The sequence below is a fragment of the Rhincodon typus genome, chromosome 6 (genome assembly GCF_021869965.1).
Source record: "Rhincodon typus isolate 14 chromosome 6, sRhiTyp1.1, whole genome shotgun sequence".
NCBI lineage: Eukaryota > Metazoa > Chordata > Chondrichthyes > Orectolobiformes > Rhincodontidae > Rhincodon > Rhincodon typus.
The window spans coordinates 5296931-5308072 of record NC_063337.1 but is presented as its reverse complement, the minus strand read 5'-3'; the positions used below and the strand labels follow the sequence as shown (position 1 = coordinate 5308072).

General features: G+C 44.6%; 1 protein-coding gene across 1 annotated transcript in view; it reads right to left on the bottom strand.

Annotated features, from left to right (window-relative positions):
- LOC109935446 (protein Wnt-11-like) overlaps positions 1-11142 on the bottom strand; it is a 70020-nt gene that overhangs the window by 49484 nt on the left and 9394 nt on the right. The window contains exon 2 of the mRNA XM_048597863.1: positions 1011-1187. Within this exon, the coding sequence (XP_048453820.1) occupies positions 1011-1093 (83 nt within the window). The 5' untranslated portion in view covers positions 1094-1187. The remainder of the gene's footprint in view (positions 1-1010; positions 1188-11142) is intronic.

Genomic DNA, 11142 nt, shown 5'->3' with positions numbered 1-11142 from the left:
CCTTGAAACGTCAACTTTCCTGCTCCTCTGATGCTGCCCGGCCTGCTGTGTTCCTTCAGCTCCACACTGTGTTATCTCTGGTAGAAGAGTCCCTGGTTTCGATAAGAAGAGATCTAATTAATTGCCAGACAATATTGCGCTGCAGCCCTGCGCCTAGCTGCAGTGTTGTTCAGAAAAGCAGCCTCAAATCAAACAGATGGAGCTACATGCTCTGAGTACAAAGTGCTTGTCACAGATGGCCAGGAGTAATTGTCACCTCACACAAAAGAATTGGGTCAAGGGTACTGAAGGGGAGTGGTGGTGAGGAGGGGGTGGGAGGGTCGAACTGGGAGAGCAATCAGCGTAATTCTGTCATAACAGGGGGAGTCACAGGACACACACCCAGTCAAATTCCCATTTGAGTCTTTATTTTATTTACCCATGGACTGTGGGCATCATTCGCTGGGCCAGCATCTATTGCCCATCCCTAGTTGCCCCTTGTGAAGGTGGGGGTGAGCTGCCTTCTTGAACTGCTACAGTTCACGTGCTGTGGGTTGACCCACAATGTCCTCAGGGAGGGAATTCCAGGATATTGACCCAGCAACAGTGAGGGAACGGCGATACATTTCCAAGTCAGGACGGTGAGTGGCTTGGAGGGGACATTGCAGGAGGTGGTGTTTCCATGTATCTGCTCCCACTGTCCTTCCAAATGGAAATGGTCATTGGGCTGTGAATTATTCTTTGAATTTTGGCATAGTTCTATCAAGGAGGGTTTGGGTAATGACACTTGGGATGTAAGAATTCTCAATCTGTAGCTGTCAGTTAACCAAAACATTATAAACACAGAATCGAAACACACAAATGACCATAGACCCTGTATGGGCACACATATGTGCATATTAATCATGTACACCATTCATGGGCATACACACATGACACAACCTATAAACACATATCACAACACTAATATTGCACACATATACATACATATGTAACACGCACCACACAAACGCATGCACAGAGATACTTACAGCCATCGAATGGCGTGGCAGACCCTTGTGTTGAGTAGTAGGGCACAAACAGATACCAGCGCATAGCCAAGTGCCACTCTCATTCTGCTAACAGTGTCAGAACGAAAGCAACAGAAGGAACCTCGACCCAAACCCTGTCCAAATCTGGTCCCGGGCCCACTCTGTATCAAGATGAACCTGGAAAATGGAAGTTGGATGTTGTCAGGACATACAACTAAATAAATATCAAACCAATCTCTAAATCTGTTGTGTGTTATATATAAACATACAAATGAGGAGGCAGGAACAGCTCGGTCAGCCCCTTGAATCTACTCAAGCATTTAATATGATCATGACTGATCTGATTGAGACTTCAAACTCCTGCCTAACCCCAGTAACCTTTCACCCTCTTTGCTTAACAAGAATCTATCTACCTCTGCCTCATAAATGTTCGAAGACTCTACTGTCCCCACCTTTTCAAGAAGTTCCAAAGACTCGCACCCCTCTGAGAGAATAAAATTCTCTTCGTCTCTGTTTTAAACTCCTGATCTTTAAACTCTGACCCCTAATTCTAGATTCTCCCACAACAGGGAAAATCCTCTTCACATCCACCCTGGTGGATCACTCTCTAACTCTTCAAAACTCCAGTGGATTGAAGCGTAGCCTGTGTAAGTGTTGAACATGGGCGTGGAGCCCAATTACAGTTGTGGGCAGGATTAATTAGCCAATTTTGTAGAGACTGTCCAATCGTTTCAGTTTGGCTCTTGTCTTTAGTAGTCAGCACATCTTACAATTCGAAGGAAACATTTCATTCCTTGAGAATAAGGACATAGGAGCAGAAGTAGGCCATTCAGCCCATCGAGTCTGTTCCAACATTCAATGAGATCATGGCTGATCTGATAATCTTCAACTCTACTTTCTTGACTGTCCTCAGTTCTGAGGAAGGGTCACTTGACCCCAAAACATTAACTCTGATTTCTCTCCACAGCTGCTATTAGACCTGCTGAGCTTTTCCAGCAACTTTTATTTTTGATTCCCTTACTGATCTGTCTATCTCTGCCACCTTGAATATAATAAATGCCCCCTAGTATTTCTTTCTCGTGTATTTTTCCTCCCAGTCCACGCTAGATATGCCTGAGTTTTGTCTTCAAGGGATTCTTGAACTCTAACCTCTGTCTGCCTTGCAGGCAGTGTACAGGTTTAGGTTGTGAATTTGTGACTGGATTTTATTGCCAGTGTAACCCTAAGGAGAAGACATTTAGGATAGTTCTAGATTATATCCTTATGAGTTGAGGTATGATTGGAGAGAATAGCTGGAACAGTGCAACATTGCAGTGAAGAACTGGTTGTTTTTTGCATCAGTAGTAACTGCATCATTCCAAAAACATGTTGCACAGAAGTAAATGTCACAGAGAGAGAAGTCATACAATCTCCCAGGCCATGAATCGTGATGGTGGCAAATCTCCAGCATTAAAGTTCCTACTGGGATTGACACCAAAGTCCTGAAGATTAACAACATGATGCATCTCCTTCATCATCGCAGCAAGTTCTGCCTGAATACAGTGTTGGGCAAAAGTGGATTGTAGCATTAAGCAGAGTGAACCAGACACTGTTTTTAGCCACACTGACTGGTTTCAGTAGAAAAAGCATCACGCACAACGCAATTAAATGTCCCTCATACAAGCGCAGTCACTTAACTCTCCTCCATCACCAATCAACAACCTTGGCACTAAAACCGCCATGATAATTAACTCATACGCTGTTTCTCATTTACTGATTTCACCGACAAATGCTTAGGGAGCAAACACAATTACTGGACGTGCTGGAATTGATTGATTAATTGATTTATTGTCGTCACATGTACCGAGATACAGTGAAAAGTGGTGTTCTGCGTGCTATATGGGCAGGTAGTGCCATACAAAGTGCATCAGGGTAGCAGAACAGAGAGCAGATTACAGTGTTACGGTGCAGAGAGAGAGATCGGCATTAATATTTTGAGAGGTCCATTCAAAAGTCTGATAACAGCGGGGAAGAAGTTGTTCTTGAAATGTTCGTATGTGTATTCAAACTTTTATATGTCCTGCATAATTGAAGAGGGTGGAAGAGAGCATAACTGGGGTGGGAGGGGTCTTTGATTGTGTTGGATGCTTTCCCGAGGCAGTAGGAAGTGTAGGTGGAGTCACTAGATGGGAGGCGTGTTTGCAAATTGGAAGGTCATAGACATGAATATTTCTTTATCTCTCCTCAGATACTGCCTGACCTGATAAGTACTATCAGCACTTGCTGTCTGTATTATTAATACTCAATAAGATTAAAGTTTTCAAGAACACACCATGTAAATGACCGTAAAAACCAAAAGAACTGCGGAAACTATAAATCAGAAACAAAAACAAAAGTTGCTGGAAAAGCTCAGCAGGTCTGGCATCATCTGCGAAGAAAAAAAATCAAGAGTTAACGTTTCGGGTCCGATCACCCTTCCTCAGAACTGGTGGTAGCTGGGAAAGCATTGGTTTATGTGCAGTTTATCCGCATACTGAACCCGCACTGTTGGAATCACTTTGTATCCTAAACCAGCCATCCAGCCAACTGAGCTAACCGACTACAACAGCCTCCTTTTGCCAACCTCTCCCTTGCTTGAGGCAAGGTGACCCTTGGGTTAAACCACCACCAGTTGCTTAATGAGACAGCTCCTTAGGTAAGGAGGCCAAAACTGTGCACAGTACTCCAGGTACGGTCGCTGGCTACAGCAAGACACCTGGAGAAAGATGTACTTCAATCCTCTCGCAATAAAGACCAACATACTATTTGCTTTCCTTTTTATTGCTGCACCTGCATGCTAGCTTTCTGTGAATTATGAGCAAGAATGCCCTTTGCACATCAATACTTTCCACACTCTCCCCAGTTAAGAAATACTCTGCATTCTTGTTTCTCTCAGCTAAGTGGGTAATTTCACATTATATTCAGCAGAGGATAACAGTACAAGGGGTCACAGTAATGCATTCAGATACAGGACCTGATCTCAATTTCAAATTAAGCCACTTTTATCATCACAGCCAAACTTGGTCGTGTTCTCGGGCCATTTGATACCTGGCATTCTCTCAGGGTGAGATTGGCAACTGGCACGATCTTTACAAGGAGCAGGACACTTTTTCCTAGAAATTCCCCTGGGTTTCTCTTTATTAGGAAGGTATGCAGTGACACTGAGCACATAAGAGTGCAGTGGTAGTGCCATTACCTCTGGACCTGAAGATGTTAAGGGTACAGAGATGTGTCATGACATGTCCAAGCAGATGGATTGGAAAAGCAGCACACAGCATCAGCTCTCTGTGTTTATGCTACCAGATACCTTCATCCTGCTACCTGCAATTCTGTGAGTCTGTGTTGTTGTTGGAACTTGGGAACAATGTTGAGAGATCTGATCATTTGCAAGTAATGGTTTTACAGCATTTTTACGCTCGTAGGGTCAAAGTCTGGTCCCTTTGGAAACTGACTCAATCCAAAGAGCAGACAATGCCACAGGGAGTGCCAGTTGCCAATCTCACCCTGAGAGAATGCAGGTATCAATGGGAATGATGCAACGTGAGAATGAAAAAGGGAAAGAATGAAGTTACATTTGTATAGTGCCTTTCAATACCTCAGGGCATTCCAAAGCATTTTACAGCCAATGAAGCGCTTTGAAGTGTAGTCCCTTTTGTAATGTGGGAAAGCATAGCAGCCAATCAGAAACCTCAGCAGATTTTTTTTTAAAAAGGGTTAAGTAGTGTGCATGCCACTAGGTTGATGGACCTTGATTCCGTAGAGACATCGCTTCGCTGGCTTAAGAACCCATGCACACTCCAAGACATGATCAGCAGTCTTGAGAGGAGTGCTGCCAAGGGTGGTCTACATATTGGCTGCGAGAAGACACCATAACAGTGACGAGGATAGCAACAAGGCCCTTGCTGATCTGCTACCGCATCACCACCAGACAACATTCAGGACATTGATCACTTGCCCTCCTTGGAGAAACATCTCCAGGAAAGGGAACATTGAGATTTAATTCCAATCGGTAAAGCTAATTCTGTGTCCAGTCAGTTTTCCAGTGACCACACTCAGTATGGACATCCAACACTAAGAACACAGCCATGGAGCTACATGCCCATTGTAGTACCAACTACAATCCAGTGAGACATGGAGAAGAACAGAACAATAGAGCCCTACAGTGTGGAAAGAGGCCATTTGGCCCAATGAGTTTGTACCAACCCTCTGAAGACTGTCCTGCCCAAACCCAGTCTCCTACCTAATCCCCATAGCTCCATATTTAACATGGCCAAGCCACCTAGCCTGCACATCTTTGGACTGTGGGAGAAAACCAGAGCTCCCAGAGAAAACTCACACAGACACGGGGAGAATGTGCAACCTCCACACAGAAGGTCGCCTGAGGGTGGAATCGAACCCAGGTTCCTGGCGCTGTGAGGCAGCAGAGCTAACCACTGAGCCACCAACAGCAAAAGTGTCGTATAAGTTGGGCACCTTCCTCCAGAAACTGTCAAATAGATCCTGGGCATCACTTGGGGAGATTACAGCACCAATGAAGAAGAGGTACACAGGACTGGGCAGAGATGCCTAAAGGACAGTGTGATAGAGAGGGGACAGAGGTTGACTGTGTGGGTATTTCACAAATGTATACCCTGCCACAGTGCCAGTTGGATGGGCACCACCAGATGGGAAAAGAAGACAAGGCTGGCCAAAAAGGACTTGGCAAAGTACATTTAAGGAGGACATTCAGGAGTGAAACACCAGTAAAGCTGCAGTGAAAGAGGTTGCGGTGGTCTGAGGAAGGTGGCGGAGTCTTGTTGCCCCACTGTCCCAGCAGATGAATGAGGTCTGGCATAGTGTCTCCGTGGTTAGCACTGCTGCCTCACAGCAGCAGGGTCCCAGGGTCAATCCCACCCTTAGGTGCCTGTCTGTGTGGAGTTTGTACATTCTCCCCGTGTCTGCGTGAGTTTCCTCTGGGTGCTGCAGTTTCTTCCCACAGTCCAAAGATGTGCAGGTTAGGGCGGATTGGCCATGGGAAATTGCCTGTATTGTCCAGGATGTGTAGGTTGGATGAATTAGTTGTGGGAAATGCAGGATTATAGGGATGGGGTGGAACTGAGTGGGGTGCTCTTTGGAGGGTGGGGATGGGCTGAATGGCCTACTCCCACACTGTAGAGATTCTATGACGGCCTACGTAAGTTACAAGGGACAACCAACTCCCTGCTCTTTTAAACATTACCTTCAGAAATTTGACATTGACCTGAGAGAGCAGATGGGGGAATGCGTTTAACACCTCATTCAACAGCTAACAGCTGTGACTGTACAACTCTCCCGCAGTATGGCACGGGGAGTGCTAGCCTAGATTCCAGACTCTCCAGATTGGGATTTGAAGCCATGTCTCAGTGTCACTGAACAAAGATAGTTCATCTTTGGTTGCAATGATGGGGCAGTTGACTGGAGCACCCATCCCTGACCTAGGAACAAGTGACAGTAATACATACACCATTGACAAGTCTGTGAAGCGACAGAAGGGAGATTTGGACAAAATGGGCCACATTCTAAAGAAGGAGCAAATTCCTGCAGATGTTGGAGATCACAGCGGATCAGGCAGCAGCCATGGAGAGAAAGCAAGCTAACGTTTCGAGTCTTGATGACTCTTCATCAGAGCTGAATGAAGAGTTGCTGCCTTCAGGAGAGACACAGAGCCAAAGAAAGGGAAAAACTGGGAGACTCCGACTTTTAAAACAATGTCTTCCGATACAGAGGATACAGAGATCAAGCTGCTGGAATAACTGTGTCTGACAGTTGAATCTGTACGGGACTGCAGAGCCCGGTGTAGTGATCATTACACAACAGGCCTCAAATAACTCAAAGGCCTTCCTGGGATATTCATCAATGTTTTCAGTTTTTAACATTGACGGACCCTTCCTTATGCGGACATTCCTTCTGGGGTTGGCAGGAGCCATACGTACCCAAGTAACCATTACCCTCTTGGGGAACTCACCAATTAGTTATCCTTCACTATGCCCATTTCAATCCACACCAGGGATCATCGTTCACACATTCCAGTCTCACTAGGCTAGCCTTATCTCTTGCTAGTCCACAGGCATTGAGGTCAATGGCAAAAGGATCAGCGAACTTGGCATTGGCCTAGGATAGAACACTGGAGACCAGTCTGACTGATTCGCCTGGTCCCTCTCATCCAGTCTGAACAAGCTATGGAAACCACACCAGCTCCCTTCACTGCTGCCCTCCACTCCATGCTGGAAGACAGTCATCAGCTGAGAATGTCATCAGAAACACAGCCAGTGAACGGCCTTACAAAGCCGTTTAAGGCAACAATAGTGGGGGGTTGATTTCCCAGACACTATTTTTAGCTGCACCAATTCACATTCAGAAGGAAGATTCCTTTTGCAGGTTCTTAACACATTCATTAACTTAGGTGAGGTAACGAGCTGTTGTATCAGGGCAGACCCAGGATGATGTGAACTCATTAGCCTCTGAGCTAAAAATAGCACAGAGCTATTTGACACCCATCAATATTATCACCAGGCCAATTACCAAAACACTCACAGGAAGAGTATACTTAGAATTGATACATTTTCATATTGAGGCAAATGGTTTCAGTCCAGAAGTTAAGTGTTACCTGTTTGTACTGATATGAACCCCCAAAAATGACAAAATTTATGCAGTACCTTTCGCCAATTCCCAAAGTGCATCGCACCAATTAACTACCTTTCAAGCAAAACTGGAAATTGCTCAAGAAACTCAGCAGGTCTGGCAGTGTCTGTGAAGAGCGAATAGAGTTATCATTTTGAATCCAGTGACCCTTTTTCAGAAATACCTTTGAAGTGTAGTTTCTGAGGGGCACAGACAGCATGGACAGGAAGAACCCTTTCCCGCTGGTGAAGGGATAAATGACCAGGAGGTGTAGATTTAAGGTAAGGGGCAGGAGGTTTAGAGGGGATGTGAAGAATTTCCTTTTCATCAAGAAAGTGGTGGGTGTCTGGAACTTATTGCCTGTAAAGGTGGTAGAGGCAGAAATCCTTGTTAATATTTAGGAAGTATTTAGATTTTTTTCTCACACTATCCTTGTTTATTTTGCATATCACTTTAAATCAATGCCCTTTCAGTCTTGATCCTTTATCGCACAAAAACAGCTTCTCCTTATCTCCACTATCCAGCTCGCTTATGATTTTGAAAATCTCTAATAAATCTCCTCTCAGCCTTCTTCTCCCTAAGGAGGGAAGGGCGGCACGGTGGCTCAGTGGTTAGCACTGCTGCCTCACAGCATCAGGGACACAGATTTGATTCCACCCTTGGGCGACTGTCTGTGTGGAGTTTGCACGTTCTCCCTGTGTCTGTGCGGGTTTCCTCTGGGTGCTCCGGTTTCCTCCCACGGTCCAAAGATGTGCAGGCTAGGTGGATTGGCCATGCTAAATTGCCCCATATTGTCCAGGGATGTTTAGGTTAGACATGGGAAAATGCAGGGGTAGGGGAATGAGTCAGGGTGGGATGCTCTTCAGAGAGATTATGTGGACCTGTTGGGCCGAATGGCCTGTTTTCACACTGTAGGGATTCTATGATTGAGAACAGTCTAAACTTTTTCAACCTGTCCTCATGAAGTTTCTCATTCCTGAAACCATTCTTGTAAATCGTTTCTGCACTCTCTCTCCAATACGTTCACATCCTTCCTATAAAGTGACACCCACAACTGCACACCGTACTCCAGTTGAGGTCTGACTGTGGAAGTACACACAGACTGCAGTGGTTCAAGAAGAAAGCTCTTCACCAGTTTCTCCAAGGCAGTTAGAGATGGGCAGCTAATATTGGCCTTGCCAGTAATGTTCACAACTTGAAAATGAAGAAAAATGACCAAAGGGAGGGGAATTGGTAATTGTAACATTATCACATTGTGCTCTCTCCCAAACTTCCTATTTTACAAACACATCCCCTCACCAGCAGCATGCCCCTCATGGGACGTATAATATCCAGTCCCACGGTTGATGATGCCTCATCAGAATCACTCCTGATTTTCTCTCTGCGGTTTTCCCAGCTCTTTCTGGTTTTATTCTTAGATCAACACTGTTTTTTTTATTTGATTTGATTTATTATTGTCATATGTATTGAGGTAAAATGAAAAGTATTATTTAGTGTCAATACAGATAGATCAAACCGCACAAAGTGCAGCAGGATAATAGAACAGAGTGCAGAAATACAGTGTTACAGACACAGAGAAGGCACAGAGAGAGATTCACGTGAAAATTTGTGAGGTCCGATCAAGTCTGATAACAGTGGGGAAAAAGTTGTTCTTGAATTTGATGATGTGTATATTCAAACTGCAATATCAATGTTACATCCAACATTGTTAATCAATTTTATATCAAGCTTTTCTTTAATTTTTTACATCAAACTTTTATATCTATAATCATATCAATTATTTCAATGGAAACAAACAGGAAATCCCACTACCTTACCAAGGAAGGAAATGGCAAATAATTTGTAACTATTCCAGTGATTTTCACCTTCTTGAGATGATTTATCGACAACTAATTATTTTTGACATCACGTTATCATGTAGGAAACCATACCACATCACGTGCAGCTCAGGGATAAATGATGAGTGAATTTCACTGGCTTTTCCAGATACTGGAGGATTGTGCTTGGATTAATTTAGCTGAACAGGCAGATGGGGCTTTAATTTAGGCCCCAGCATCATCTGAACCTGAAGTGATTAAAGTTTCCATGATTATTTTGAGCATTAGAATAATTTATTGTCTGAATGGAAGGACAGCAGCTCCAGCAATGCAGCACTCTCTCAGCGCTGCACCAGAAATAGTCGCTTAGCTCATGCATTCGAGCCCTGAGTGCAACTTAATCCTACGATCTTCTGACTTGCAAGGAAAAATGCTGCCAGCAAATTCGCCCCTGACATCTGACTTGTTGACACTTAAAGATGGGAACTTACTGTGGTCCAGAACACACTGCCAGGAAGGGCATTGTGGGCAGATTCAATAGTAACTTCCAAAAAGAGAATTGGATAGGGTGGCAAGGAAGGTAAACGGGATGCTTTCCTTGACTGGGTGTGGTACTGAATACAAGAGGCGGGGTGTCATGCTGAAACTGCATAAAACACAGAGTATGCTGCAGCTGGAGTTCTGTGTACAGTTCTGGTCACCGTATTACAGGAAGGATATAATTGCTCTAGACAAAGAGTACAGAGGAGATTTACAAGAATGTCGCCAGGGCTTGAAAATTGAAGGGGAAATTGGTTAGGGCAGGGTTGTTTTCCTTAGAACAGGGGATGCTGAGGGTTGGCTTGTTGAGACGTACAAAATAACAAGGGGCTTGAATAAAGTGGTCAGGGAGGACCTATCTCCCCTAGCAAAGAGGTTAGTTACCAAGGGGCACAGATTTAAGGTGATTAGTGGAAGGATTAGAGAAAAAATGTTTTCACCAGAGGGTAGTGAGTGTCTGGAACTCTCTGCTCAGTTTAGGGTTTGCGGTGGAACTCATTGAGAAGGAGCTGGGGTCTGTCCCTGATGTGCTGGAATCTGCAGGGGCTGGGAAATGGGATTAGAATGGGCGGCTAGTTTATTCAGCTGGTGCAGACATGATGGGCTGCATGGCCCCCTTCTGTGCTGTAACTTTTCCATGGTTCTAAATACTTGAAGGGGGGATAAATACGAGGGTTGTAGGGGCAAGTGGAGTTAATTGGATAGTTATTTCAAGTAGCCAGCATAGGCACAATGGAATGAACAGCCTCATTCTGCATCATAAAATACAATGGCAATGAATTTCTAAACCAATTGAACACATAACCCAATAAAATAGTGGTACATAAAGGTGAAGGCATTTAAAGGATTTTTAAAAATTGTGAGAATAAGGCACTTTTCATAGATAAATTGGAGAACTTAAGTGCAGTGATTGGAATCATGTTGACCACATTGATTACAAGGTCAATGATTGGGGTTGTTAACCTGGGCCAATCAGGAAAGCCCTGGTTGACCAATATAACCAGGGGGTTAGAATCTGCTCAGTCCAGGCGAATGACTCTGAGCCGACTGGTCACAGCCTGTGTACTGTGCACAAGTGGGGACAAGTGGGGACAAGTGGGGACAAGTGGGGACAAGTG